This window comes from Centroberyx affinis, unplaced genomic scaffold, assembly GCF_046629955.1.
Source record: "Centroberyx affinis isolate AG114_WGS23_722 - 3 ecotype Tasmania unplaced genomic scaffold, CSIRO-AGI_Caff_v1 ptg000987l_1, whole genome shotgun sequence".
Lineage (NCBI taxonomy): Eukaryota > Metazoa > Chordata > Actinopteri > Beryciformes > Berycidae > Centroberyx > Centroberyx affinis.
Window position 1 is genome coordinate 306871 of NW_027279554.1, and position 15109 is coordinate 321979.

Here is a 15109-nt window from a genome sequence, read left to right on the forward strand (position 1 = left end):
TGGATCCACTGTGGTTGGGTGATTCGGTAAATAGCAAACTATTAGTCAGTGAAGTGTGTGCTCAAGGCTGCCATGATGGTCTCTTGACAGCTACCACTGAGTTGCCCTTAAGCAAGGCATTTAACCCCGAGCTGCTCAATAGACAACACTACAAGACTGTTTTGGCAGTGGCCGGGTGGGACTGTTTGGAAAGCCGTAGATAGAAAATACATTTTTGGAGCTCTCATAACCCATCATAACACAGGCGCATTTTACTTCAGCGTAAACAAATATTTTCCTGCCTCAAAATACATGTGAAACTCAGTCCTGGCATTAAAAGGTCAGACAATAAATTTCAGGGTGAAAAAAACAGCTTCAATCCATTAAATCAGCATGTAAACAAAGCCAGTGGTGAAGTGACAGTATTTCAACAGAAGGCACCACACTTTACTAGAGGTTGGCACTTTAAAGAAAAAATCAGCTCTGTAACAGGCAGCCGGCTAGAACTAGCCTAATTATGAATGGTAGTCTGCATTATAATGCACTGTGAATTCTGATTTCAAATGTCTAGACTGCACCCAGACTATGTTATGTCACATGGTGTAACACAGGCCTCTTTCATGTAGGCCTAATGAAACGTATTTTTATTGTCAGCTTCTTCTCTGCCTCCCCCTTTTTCCTCTTATCATCGTCACTCTTGACTGGCGCTCTCTCTGCGGTGCAGATCCAAGTCACACCTCCTCCCTATTCTTTCTTCCCTTCTCTTCCTCTACTCCTGCTGGGCAGACCATTGCTCCCCAGAGGGGGACACACTCTGATGCTCCCTCAGCTCAAGTGGCTGCCACACTGCAGACCACCAGACAGAACAAACAAGATTTCCCATAAGCCCTCGGACCCGCCCATTTTTGCTCCGTCTGCCCCTGTCTCCCCGGCAAAATCTTGACTGATCTTATCCGGTTAACCTTCTGGAGGCACAGCGCAGGCACAGAAACCCATTAGAGTTTGAATGTTATAGCCACCAAAGTCAGAAATCAGATACAGCGGTGGATTTGTGAGCTGCAGACAGTCTCAGGTGCAGCTTAAATCACAGAGGGAAGGACTAGTTTCTAACCTGGAGCCAGCATTAATCAGGGGGGACAGGCATGGGAGGGACTGGGTAGTAATTAATTGAGACATTTGGGATAAACCATTCTGTACTAAACTGAACATTGCTGTATGATATTTCACAAATAACCAAGCAATCTTTATGTTAGTATTTCAGAGAAATGGCACACTGTTAACCATGTGTGTTTACCTTAGGCCACTGAATGCAGTGATGTCTAATTTTCCTAAATTTCACCCTTAATACTCCCATAGGATTAGCTGTTATTTCATACTCAGTATCATAGCCCATTGTTAGAGGATCTGGTTGATTCCTCTTAACCATGCACAGTGAGTAATGCATTTCACAAGCAATAAAACCACATAAACTTGACACAACCTCTGAAGCAGTACGAACATATTTCCTCTTTTATTTACATTCCTTTTCAAATGTTAACATTTTTCGCTATAACTTTTGATCAGGTTGGCATTTTTTTCTCATTAAAATAAATTGGCACAAGTAAAACATATGTAGACAAAAGTTTATTTACACCATACAACATTTTGTTTTTAAATATTTTATACAGAGCTGCAGATGAGAGAGCTTGCTGGGATCCTTCAAGCAGATTCTGCAGTATTAAAGTTGTGAAATATATTATTTATATAAAAGTGAGTATTATCTTTATTGCATTTAAAGCAATGAAGAATGTAGCTTGACAAACATTCATTTTAATATGACAGAAAAAATCCTCTTTGCCTCCCATGTTTTATATTATAAAGTAAAAAGTGTAGTAATGGCCAAACAGACTGTTATAAACTTTTTAAAAACCTGCATAAATATATACATTGTGCTCCCGGGTCCAGTTTTATGAAATCAAAACTAGACCCAACGAAGCTGGGACGACATGGCATGTCATTTGCTTTTTGAGGTTTCATCTAGAGAGATTACCTTTTTTAGCCAATTCCTCAACAGATATTTTGAAACACATGATGGTAAATATTGTACACCAGGCTGCCCCACACTAAGTACACTAGTGAGAATACAAAAAGTAACACTGATGTTTTTTTCCCTTTTTTCTTTTTTCCCTCTCCTCAGTCCTTATATTGTATTGGCACATAATGTCCCTGCCACACTCGTATTATCCAGATATGTATGCCAAGGCTGTTAGAAAAGTCTGTAGCTTTTTTCAGTGCAAAATACATCCTCTCTCCTCCTTTCCTAGTTTGCATTTCTTAGTTTTCCACCTTTAGACCTCCGTTTGGAAGTCTCCCTCCTGGACGTCTAAGGGCAGGTTGACACACTTTTCCCACTCTGCAGGCGTCATCTCCAGTGAGTCCTTGGTGTCAGATTCTAGTACATTCATAGTGGCGTAATTCTGGTACTCACAGGCTGGATTGTAGCTCTCCCATGGGTTCTTGTTTGGCATTGCCTTGTCCTGTGAACATGGCCCGAGGGGGTGATATTAGTAGCATGACATCTTCTAGGGCGAAACTCATACTTTTATTTTCAAAAAAACATTGCCCCCTAAAGGCACTTGATTTGAAAAGGGTACTGCATCAAATCCTAACCCCTGCTAATTGAAAATAATGGTATAATGCTATGAAAAGCATCAAATAACAAAAGATAATGGTAGTGTATTAAATGTGAACATGGTTACACTACTATCATGGAGTCGTAGTGGATTGTGCCTTCCCCAAACCCAGAAACTCTGGTAGACTATATGGGCTTCATCTGTGAGCCATTCATCTGAATGTGCTCTCACTGACAGTCCCACAGACTCTATAGCAAATAAGGGAGAGAAGCTGCTCCCAGTCAGAGAATATAAAATGGTTACTAATGTCTGCAGTCAGCTCTGCAGTAGATTCATTTGGGGAAAAAAAGGAAAAGGGGGAGTGAGGATGTAGTTATCGTTTTCTATACAAAAGTCTTTGCAGTGGTAACTAAGCAACAAGCGGCAAATTACATTGTGCTGTGGGGGTGATTGAAATGTGAGTGAAAAAGGATTACATGCAGCCAAAAGGCTGCTGTGTAGCTGACAGTGTCTATACACATACAATAGTGTGGCTCTGTTTGGTCACCAGCCCAATTTCTATTTGTTACATTCAATACAGAAAACATTCCCGCTTGTCTGAGAGAGATGGATAAAGCCTGACATCCCCATTGTCTACAGCTCCAGCCAGGTGTGGAGACGGGTGATTGGACTTTTTTTTTGCAGCAGGGTCAGGAAGAATTAAGAAGAAACCTATAAGTTGCATTAGAACATGACTTCTATATCCAATGTGACAAAAGAATTTACAGGAAAAGAATCCCCACACACACTTACACTAAGTGAATAGCAAACTCAAGGTAATATTTGTATAGATGTTGATAGATTAAATAATCTGCCATGCATTAATGGAATAATGATGGGGTTGCTGAGTAGATAAATATGCATGTAAATAAAAGTGCATTCATGGCCTTGCATTGGAATGGATGCACTCTATTGCAACTGGATTACCAAAGGTCCTCCTTCCCTAAGACTGGCCTTGTGGAGAAAATGCTTCAGTGCGGAGGGGCCAGCCCCCGCACTAGCCCCCACTCTAGCCCCCACTCTAGCCCCCACACTAGCCCCCACACTAGCCCCCACTCTAGCCCCCACACTAGCCCCCACTCTAGTCACCCGCCAGCTGCTGGCAAGCCCACTAGGTATAGCAGGCTTCACTTCCACATGAATACATTAGCTAGATAACTGCTCATTTGCACAATCACACATTATGTGTCCTGCACCGGATATATAAACAGGGTATTTGGATGCCGTTCTCTCTAATTGGCTGACAGCCACCCCCCTGGTTTCCTGTTACTCACCATGCTGCCCATATTTGGTATGTCTCGAAATCGGTCCAGGGTTTGAAATTTCTGATTCAGTTCCTGGAACAGCTCCATGTGTCTTTTCCTGGTGTGCATGACTTTCTGCAATGGCAAGGGTTTTTTTTTTGGTATTGAAAGCCAATAATGGAAATGCATCTTCCCCTCCACCCCCTCCAACTCTGTTCAATTTGTTAGTGTGTCATGGCAGTTTACTGATAGGCCCGGTTTGAAACAAATCTTTTTGTCTCTGCATATATACGCATAACTGCCAAAATAAAGGAAACACCAACATAATGTGTTCAGCTAGGTTGTTGGGACACTGCGAGCCTCCAGAACTGTTTAATTTGCATCGGCTAGAGTGTCTGGATTCAGCATAATTCTTCCATGACAATTCCCTTAATTTCGATTTTGCTGATGTAAGAGAAATCCTGCTTCAGGTGTTGTAGTCAAACCCTGGCCCAAACCTTGCACTCTGCGTGGACCTAAACCAAGCTAAGAAAATGCAGACCACGTCTTAACAGCTGCCAGAACCCTTCATTTTACACGTTTCCTTTACTTTGTAAGTTTGTACATTATATATGCAGTAAAGCCTGATTAAACAATGCAAAGGAAATGCTGAAACCTGTCAAAGGGGGTTTGATTATGTGTTTACTTCCTTGGTTTGCAAGCCAATATAATCATTGTTGAAACCAGTGGTAAAATCAGATGTGAAATGTGCAAATGACTTTAAAAGCATACATTTTGGAAATTAACGTATAGCTAATGGATGTAGGAGATGGAGAAGGACAAAATGTAGATGAGAACTGCTGCCCTGTTTGTCAGTTGACAGCCTTGCTTTTACCTTAACTACACAGCATATCAATAAATCTTGTGGAGTCAAGGCTGTGTAACTCCAATAAGCTTAAGTGCCACAAAAAGTAATAGTAAATCAAATGACAAACACAACTGCAAAAAATGGCTTTTCTCTGAATAAAAAAGCTAGATGCATATACTTAAAAAATACAAAACAAAACAATTTGTTTACGTACCTCAAAGTCCAGATCTGAATATCGTGACTTTCTTCTCTGTAAAAACAAAACATGAGGTTATTAGATTTTAAATAATCAATTTAGTAAGTTGTGTACACACTACATCCATACATTTTAACAGGTTGTTTAAGTATAGAAAGCAGCTCTGAACCCTCTGAGATTCGTACACCTGAGCATATGTACCTCTAAGGAGCTCATAGATATTGTGGACCCTGTCTCGCTCCTTGAAAGCCCCGTATTCTCCTCCATCTCGGCTAGGAAGTTCTTAACAGCCGTGCGAGGTTCAAAGGGCAGGTTCTGCATGTGCTCCGGAGCGCTAGGATACTGCTGCTCCAGGTTCACATTCATGTGGTCCAAGCCTGATGGGCTGATATTGAAGTCAGGGCTCATCTTGTAATGCATCAGCCTCTCATGCGGCAGCGTATCCATAGTGATGTTCATCTTGCTGTCCTCTTTCAGGAGGGTGGGCATGTTCCCCGACCCCGACATCGCCGCCGCTGAGGCCCGAGGCATGACGATGTAGTCTGTCTCCATCATCTGGCCCTGCGCCGAGTGGCCCTCCATGTCATGGCCGCCCATGTCTTGGTCGCTCTGGCGCATGGCGTCGTCGGTGCACAGGTAAACAGTGCGGCGCATGTCAGCGTTGCTGTCAGCCATGCATTGCTCTCCCAGATCACCCACTCCCAAAGGCATGTGCAGAGCTGAAGGCTGCTGGATGATCACTTTGGAGATGATGTTGCCAGGCAACGTGGAGTAGTTGAGGCCCTCAGGGGCCTTCTCATCCTCCTCGTCGTTGAGGGAAATGCGGGAGAGGGTGCCTGTTATGGTGGCGGCGCGACAAGAGCCCATGTCTTTGTGGAGAGCTGCAGGGCAGAGTGATGCAAGGATTAGTGGGAAATACTCCACAATGCGAGTGGCATCAGAGTTTGCCTGGGATTATCCAGTGCAAGGCCAAAAGAACAAGAGAATTCAAATCAATATGCACAGGACAATTCTCAAAGGATTCTGTACTGTATAGATAATAATGAACTGACAGGACAAATAACTGTAAATATCCAATGAGTATAACATTACAACTAGATGGAAGGACACAATTGTGTGAGTACTAAGTACCAGCTGGAGAGACAGGTGACTCTGTCTGCTGCTAAAGTCACACTGAATTCCAGACTTTTTCACCTTTTTACCGCATTCTACCTACCACACCATGCACCTATTTGACAATTTATGACAAAAAAAAATATTTTCTTGTATTTATATATCAAAATGTCATTACTTTTATTTCCTGAAAAATGGAAAATCTTTAGTGGTGACTTCATCATGTACCAAGAGGCTTACATAAAAATTGCAACCAATAAAAATCACAGATTTTTTAACAATCCCACCCCTCCTCCCTTCCCATCAAATAAAACTGCCTTGCTCTCCCTAACTGATGCCCCATTGGTTTACACTTTGATGATCCCTCCCTGTGTTATGTCCCCCCCTAATATAGGTGGGACATAAGACCCTATAGGACTATATGGATCGGCCCGGTCTGTCCATCACACACAATATCTCGGACGCCACTGATTGGATTTTGATGAAACTTCAGAGAATGATGCGTGTCATTACTCCATTGCGGCATTTTCAAAATTACACTGATTGGCCTAAGGAGGGCACTACAACGTTTGTTTACTTGTTACTGATTGGTCCAAGGGCTGCCTGCATCATTCGTGGTGGATGACATGTTTACTTGTCTTAACTTGGTAATGATCACCTTGTAAAGCCTCAAATATTCAAATAGAAAACACTGGCTATCTGATCAGGAATACCCTCTGGTTATAAGAACACTTTGCCCTCCACCACTGGGCATTTTAATATTTGCCTCATGAATCAGCAGGGATTACCTTGTCTGTTCACAAAAGGCCTGCAAGGAGATTACAAGGATACAAAGATCTACCACTAGCCTTTTTGTTTCAACCTAATTTACTGTAGAGTGGCCACAGGAGACAGTGTCTATCGGTCAAGGGAACTAGAATTCATAATGAAGTGGGCTTTTGATCAAATTTATTACTGTTACATAATGTAGGGTGTGAGGCTGCAAAATATTCCTTTTGCCGGGATTGACAATAATCCCTTGTTTTAAGCAACCAATTCAAACTATGTGAGTCCAGAGAGTAATCTGTTAAGTGCATCTCTACGACTGCAGCTCTATTTCAGTCTGAATCTGGCTATGATTTATGAATGATACCTGTCTGCTCTGCCTTTTTGTATGGGGTGTTTCCACTGTTGCTCTGAGGGAGTGTACAGCATGAGTAATGTGGGCCAGAGGAGCATTATGGTCAGACAGCCGCTCTCCTCCCTAACAAGCTGTGTTTCTGAGAGCTCTGAATAATGGTCAACTTGGTGACTCCCAGCAGATCCATTTAGATTGTTCTCTTCTAGTTTGGAGGGGATTGGAAGGGGACAAGGCCCCAGACTGGTGCAACTTGCCACCACTATTCATAAGCATTACCAGCTGCTCTTGTAGATTGCACCGGGTCATTTTCTTGTCACTGAGAATAACCAGCACAATCTCTTAGGAGCTCTTATGTGAAACATTTCTTCACGTTACTATTAAATCACAGACTCATTTATCAATACGTAATGTGGCTCAAAGGTACAGAAGAACTAGAGGAAGGAATCGACCCAACAAACATTACTTTCCCATTTCTATGATTTAGCAAATAAAAAGAGAACCCATCAGAAATGACCCTTACAAAATCAGGCACATTAGCTCTTATGTATGATCACAGCCTGTTCCATGTGTCCACATGTTAATGAAAAAACATTATCACACAGCGTCGCTGGTAGATGATGGAAAAAGCTATTGTTATTCACATTTATGGCAATCTTTTCCAGGACACATAGACCCACTCCTGTTTTAATGGTTTTCACTTACATTTCAATTTCAACAACGCGGTATATCCGACAAATAAAGTGAATATCCAGCAGCTCTCTTTACACTGATGTTTTGTTCTCAAATGAAATTCAGTGTTTTGATAACTGCAAAAAACTCCTGTGGGGATTGTTGGTTGTTATGTAACCAGAGCTATTTTTTACTGTGCAACCTCTTTTGGGCTTTTAAAGGCAAAGCGATAGAAACTTTGTTAAAAAGAGACCATCTGTTCCTTACCTGATCGGCAGGCGATATCCACGTCTTTCTCGAAGTCGGTCTGTAGGTGCAAGACAGTCAAATCATCAGTACTGCCGCAAATAACAAATAATCCTAAAAATAATTCTATACTGTTTGTATACTGCTTATCTACAAAAATAGATGCATCCATATCTAGCCAGATAGCCAGATTAAGCTCAATAAACTTTTGATACTGTTTCTCAGTGCTTCACCGGGAAAATACAAAGCCAGCGGTCTAGTTTTTCTCTGCTTCATTCTAACAATATATCAGCGAAACATCCATGTAAAAATTGCAATTGCAGCAGTAACAACAGCAGCTGGAAAACATTTTGTGCTTGCTGCTAATGACTGCATTGAACCAGGGGGCCCTGACACCATTCTGCTACTGTGAAAACTATTTCAATCTGAGTGATATTAGAATACTAATGGCGGATCATTGCTATGATGTGCCAGTGGCGTTGTGCTAGATGAAGAGATTGGTGTCCCATTTCAAAGGTCAGTCAGAGAACAGTCCTCTATTACCCTGCGAGAGGCATGGGAAATGAGAGGGATACATGGCAAACATGAACAGTAAGTTAAATCAAACAGAAATAGCGGACTGGGCTTAGGGCCTAAGAAAACCAAAGAGAACTGTTGTAATTTATCAGAGGGCCAAATGTCTACAATGCATGTAATTGCAGTTTTACCAAAGCGTTATCTGGACAATTATGAACCTATGGGAAACAATGCCTCATCTAGTAGAGGCCATATTAAACTGAATAATAAAGAATGAAAAAAAATGCATCAAGAGCACAAGTTAAATGAAGGTCAGTGGAGAGCAAGGAGGTATGCATGTGTATCATAAATAACCAGGGAACATTGGGTCCAGTGAAATTAAAGAGGATCTAATGGTTACAGATAACTGGGGATAACGGTGCCTACCATTATCTGAGCATGCCCATTAGGAAAGGTTCCTGTTGCATCAGCATTGATTGGGTCTTGGCAGTTTCTGAGCCGACATCTGAAAGCATCTTGTACCTAAAGACAGGGAGAATCTGTCAGTCTTTTATCACATGCATAATGCTGTATATCGCCTATGGTTTAGACAAAATAAGACATGCACTCTGAAGAAAGTTCATCATTGCACATTTTGTTATTAGGAGCTTTGTCAAGTGACAGAAGGTACGATATTGTACTTTTTGAGAGTGTGCAGTGACCCTGAAATCATGCTACATATAATAAAACCATTTCCATTTACTCTTGTGTTATAGCACAAGAGGAACCTATAGCACTTACAATTGATAAAGTTGATTAAGATTAGGAACAAGTTCAATTGGTTCCTGTGATACTAAATGGATAAGCACATGATCAGACCATCTGGGATTTAGTCAGTGATTGAGTAATATTTCAAATGAAGGGTTAGACCAATGAATCTCCAGGTTAAGTGTATTTTTAGAGGGTGAGTGAACAAAGAGCACAGAAGTCAAACCATCCTCTACCTCTCTCCTAAGGATGCAGTGCACCATCACAATGACAAAACCCTGCAGCGAGTCAAAGACAGCGAAGAGGATCTGAAAGAGGATGGAGCGCTTGTCTGTCATGGCCAGCACTGCAGACATCCAGGTCAACGCCAGCAGAGGTAGGACAACACAGGAGCTCCACAGGGATGCCCTGCGAGAGAGAGAGACAGAGAGAGAGGGATAAAAGCAGAGGAAATAAAAGCAGGTAAATGGGCATAGATGGAATAATAAGGTCTGCACCGCCATCCAATATACATTATCCCCATCGTGGCTTTTTCACTCCATAATCCCAGCAGCATTTTAGCATGCATGATTCATATTTGAAGAATTTAGGATAGGGGAATACAAGCCATCAAGCCGGACAAATGCTCAATAAGCATGTAAAATCGCTTGTCTTTATGTAGTACAGTATAAGCTATTCCTCTGTAAAACTCTACTGTAAGTCTAATGTACTCTGGCTGTGGCTGGAACTGGGACATCAGCTTATGCTGCAGTGGTCTGAGAGTCTAAATTGTAGAGGTGGACACGCTGTACATGCACAGGCTCCCTGTAGCGTCATCGTATTGATTCGGAGACATTGATAGGCACTTACATCGCATTGCTAGCTGTAGTTGCTGATAAAGCAGTTGTTGATACAACACCACATTTGGCACACTTGAGAGTTAATCCTGTATGCGGCTCACTCATCTGTCTGTGGGACATAGAAACAACAACATGACAAACAACTCCCGCACCGCTACCCTGACTTTAAATTTTCCCCGCCATATTAGGCACAGCAGAAAGAGCCAATATGTGGGTGTTTCAAGGATTTTCATCTTGGACTGATTCTGCCAAAGAAATACGTTGCAATGTCGCTCCCGAGAGAGATCTGACCTCTTTATGTTTATGCTTCTAATTTCCTCTCAACAGCAAGAAAAGGGGGTCTAAATCTCCATATGGAAAAAAAAGAATCAAAGGATGTGTATATTTTTACTGTGAGGTTAAAAGTGGGAATTTTAGTGATAAGAAAAAACAAGAGGTACTAACGAGAATGTGCTGTCATACCCTGCTCGATGCTTCAGCTTCTTGTCCAGTATGCCATCTCTGGACACTAGCTTATTAAACACCAGGATGCCAATCACCATGTTGACCTATCAGCAGGGAGGAATGCAGGAGTATTAGTTTTTCAATTCATCAGCTGTAACAAGCTCATTTCACCAGAAATGTTGAATGTATTATTGGATGTTACAGTGAGGCATCCTCCATAGGGAATAAATGATTGATGTCATCAGCTTGCAGGCACTTTTTTCTCGATTTTCCATCTGACCTCTAGCTTTGTATTGTTTGCTCATCGCTGTGACATTTCAGCCAATAGATGAGGCATGCCCTGCACACTCAGCCCAACACAACAGCCTTAAGGAAGGATCTGGCTGACAAGAATCACTTGTCTTTTCAAAGGCACCTTTTCCTAGAGTTAGCTGTGCCTACACTAATGGAAAACTGAGGCAGATGAGGCGGCATAGAAAATTCTTCAACACTATAATCTTTATCAAATCCTCTAGCTGAGAGAAAATAGCACATCAAGTATTTACAGAAATACTTTTTGGTAACCTTTTATTTAACAAGCCTTGTCACTTTGAAACAGTTGTACTGTGTGATTATGATGTTACAGTATCAATAAAGTGATAACAGCAGTATGTTCTTCATTCTCACTGCAGTGGCTTGTTTCCTCTGTGTCATTTTTGCAGAGATTGGTTTGTGCTCCTCTGAGGTTCAGCCCAAATGAAAGCCATAGCACACTAAGACTTGGTTAGTTTTTCAGTAGCTGCTGTTCACACTGGGACTGTCACTTTCTTAATGTTTGAAATTATTTCAAATCCCACGACAGAACAGAGGTTTGATGATGGAAAATCGGTTTCAATATTCTGTGTCCTCTGTCCCTCTGACACAGACTTGCATAATCACATTCTTGATGTAATTTTCTCTGTGCAACAACGTAAACACAAGGTGATGAAAATGTCCCAGTATTTTTGAACAAATCTAACACATATCCAGCTCATAACTTCACCAGAACATGGAGCACCATTGCGTAAATGAGAGGGCATTGCTTGAGCACATTGCTTGATGGGACACTATCATTACTTTCACTTTTAAATTAAGAGTTTTTTTCGCTACTGTTTGCCATTTTCACTGCAACATTTTGTTCACATGCAACACAGTGGTGTTTCAACATGACACCTTTGAGAATGCTACATTATGGTTTGATATGGGCCCTGCCTTGTGTGAAAACAAGCAGCATGCATGCATCCTATCTACAGCGTTCAATAAATTTAATGACACCAAGACTGTAATCATTATTTCCAAGCTATGCAAGTTTTAATCAAGAGAGCCGCTTCTCTCCTGATATTGCTTTGTTAAAATGTAATTAGGGGTAAACAGGACAACTAGTTCACACACAGAAATATCAATGCCTGTGGTGAAAACAGTTGTGAAGATTTTCTGATGCCTCAAGTGTTTATCATACTAAACAGTGTCAAGTGCTGGGGCGACTTAGTCATACAAGAGGCCATGGAGCTGCGTTTGAGCTATTGTATAGAAATCAGATCTTTGAAAACTCTTCCTCGTTGACCCACCACTACACTGATTCTTGAACAACACAATTATAAAAACATTCAGTCAAGTCTGATCAAAAGACCAGGTCACTGATCATTCAGTCAAGCCTCCTTAGCTATCTGCCAATGTTTTTGGATACAGATGATTTACTGTCTTACAATAAATAAGTTAAGTAGGACAAAGGAGTAATAGATATTACTTGATTGTATTACTGACAATGTCATGGTTCTGTGTTGTAAATTTAGAGATTTCCTGGTAATTACCATGCCTCTAAATAATTGACCTGGACAGTAAAGGGTTATCCCTTGTTTCTATTGCATTCCTTCTCACTATCAACATGTTTGAACTTGACGTTTTGATGACAGAAACATACCAGAACGACAGCGGCTGCAGGTCCAACAAAGGCATACAGGAGCCCACCTTCCAGAGACAGCCAACAGCTGCAGGGAGAGCAGGTGAACATAGTAAACTCCCACCAACAAATTAACATCCATCAACTTAATGGTGCACACCAGTATACAATTGTATTCTCTTCAATTGTTAGGGGAGTAGTGCCATATGCTGTAGTTCTATTTCCAAAGTTTCACAGGGTAATAAAATGCTAAAGAGATTTTAAGCACTGTTTATGCATTTGGTATCCAGCAGGGAAACAACTCACAAGAAATTGGGGCCATGTCGCGCTCTTTTGAAATTTGATCTGGTTTGCGTCAGGTTGGGTTAGAAAGCCATTTGCATCATTACTATTGCTAGGAAGCTAATAGAAATCCAACTACCAGACACATTAAGTTCAAAGCATTATTTGGGTCTTTGTTTATGGCACTGTTTATGATAAGCATAGTACTGCAGAAGCATTTGATCATCACTTATTTCCATGAATCTACTGCATGCACACTGAATAATAACAGTAAATCAAAAAGCAAACAAAAAGGATATGCAACTTACTACAGGGGTGTCCCATAGCCCTTTGTTTTTGTGAATCCCATTGAAACAGCAACCACTAAGGCTGGTAATCCTTTAAAAGAGAAAAAAAATCAATAGTTATTCAAACAGTTCTAGTTACTTGTGAAAACTGAGGGGAACTTAAGCCCAGTTCTATACAGAATAAATAGGCTCCCATGCCTTCCAGTCATTAAACGAAGTGCAGCTAGACTCACTCCATTAGAAGCTACAGTTGGAAGATTACAAAACCCCTCTGACAGACTACTATCAACTCTGTGCATTTCAATATAGCCTGCACAGAATTTCAATCAACATATTGCATTAAGTGGCAGTAGAAAACAAACTACACTGCGTTTTGACGAAACGGCAGCGGCGCATCGCTACCATATGAGAAAACCAAAGGATCCGCCACCTTCCCCACCCTTATATATGAAGGGATTTTTGCTCTATGCCTTCTCAATATGGATTGATGTAATGGATTGTTGCATTCTGTCCTCGCTGGAGTGTGCTCAGAATATTAACACCCTCCCTCTTGGAGCAGCGCAGGCAGGTGCTATTGATGCAATCAGTTTCCTGGAGGCAGAAGGTGAGGACCCTGTGGTCATCCAGTGCCTGTCTGCAGTGTTGAAGAGGTAAAGAGTGCCTAGTGTACACAAGCATGTCATAAATCACCATGCAGGCAACAGCCTGGCCAAGACGCTGCACTTCAAACAGGCTGAATTAAGACGAGAGACCATAGGTACCTTGTGCTGTATCTCCATTCAAAAATCTATTCTGAAAATGTTTATGTGTTGTGTATGAACAGAGATGGTACTGTACAGTGGACTACAATATGGTAATATTGATTTTAAGCCATTCTATAGCAAAATAGTTCATATTATGTAATGGAGCTCTCGCTGTCATCCCATGAGAAAATCAGTATTTTACTAAACATCTAATGATGGTCGGTTATGGTCTTTTCATACATCTATATCATCGGAGAACAGCCTTTCCTGTCTCTACTTTTTTCCAGCAAGCAGTGCCACTGCAATGACTAAGAGAGCCTTGTTTGTTGCTAGGTAACAAGAAGAATGAGTGTGGGCTCTTTCATAATCAAATTGATTTTTTTTTAAAGGAGAGATTTCTGAAGTCTGCAAGTAAGAGCCTTTTGGACAAGGATTCAGAGTGACATCTATCAAATGAAAAACAAGATTAAAATCTTTTATATGAATATTGATACATAGGAATTTAACTGCTTAACTGCTGTCTGTGTGAAAACGTGTTCATTGATAGAAATGTGTGCACACTGAAAGATTTCCATTTGATGTATAACTGTAATGAATTTATAATTTCATGATGTGATATAGAAGTACAAGGATCATACAATGCACATCCTTGCATGTATGTACAGTAGAACCATAATTATCTAAACCTCAGGCATTCCTGTCTAATAAATGCCCAGGAGTGAAAAGTGTGGCAATACAGCAAATATTCAATTAGTTATGCAACATTATTATTGGTGTTTCCTCTGTGAGTCATGCAGTTTAAACCATTTCAAGTTACCGACTGAACATTAGTCTCTACAAAGCATTTCAGAATATGTATGTTTGTACATTTATTAAACCAAGCTTTAGTATATAAATTAAATACATGTCAATTCTGCAAACATTTCATTCTCCTGAACCCCATTCCCAGGGGTTTTAGATAAATGAGGTTCTACTGTAGTCCAAATGGTTGGCTTACACACTATTTATCAGACATAAGGTCGTTGCAAACTGCTGTGGGAGAACCGCCCCGGTCAGCCTCCTCCATTGCCCAAGGCCAGTCCATTTATCTAACCCTCAGATAGTTTGAAGGCAGCACAAAGGCATTGCGACAGAGAACCTGACAGGATGAAGATCCAGCCGCTCCACAGATGGCAAATGAGAGAGAGGAGGAGAACAGTAGAGGGAAAAGACATACAGTAACATGGAGACAAACCCTGGAAAGAGATCTTGAAACCAAAATGGCAGTA

The 15109-nt window shown here is 41.1% G+C and overlaps 1 protein-coding gene across 1 annotated transcript in view; it reads right to left on the reverse strand.

The window, feature by feature from the left end:
- Window positions 1–2071: 2071 nt before the first annotated feature.
- adgrb3 (adhesion G protein-coupled receptor B3) overlaps window positions 2072–15109 on the reverse strand; it is a gene marked incomplete at its 5' end in the record, with an annotated part of 67962 nt that continues 54924 nt past the window's right edge. The window contains 11 exons of the mRNA XM_071522438.1: window positions 2072–2495; window positions 3905–4009; window positions 4936–4971; window positions 5119–5798; window positions 8087–8126; window positions 9008–9103; window positions 9565–9736; window positions 10178–10276; window positions 10630–10715; window positions 12551–12617; window positions 13120–13189. Coding sequence (XP_071378539.1) covers window positions 2307–2495; window positions 3905–4009; window positions 4936–4971; window positions 5119–5798; window positions 8087–8126; window positions 9008–9103; window positions 9565–9736; window positions 10178–10276; window positions 10630–10715; window positions 12551–12617; window positions 13120–13189 — 1640 coding nt within the window. The remainder of the gene's footprint in view (window positions 2496–3904; window positions 4010–4935; window positions 4972–5118; window positions 5799–8086; window positions 8127–9007; window positions 9104–9564; window positions 9737–10177; window positions 10277–10629; window positions 10716–12550; window positions 12618–13119; window positions 13190–15109) is intronic.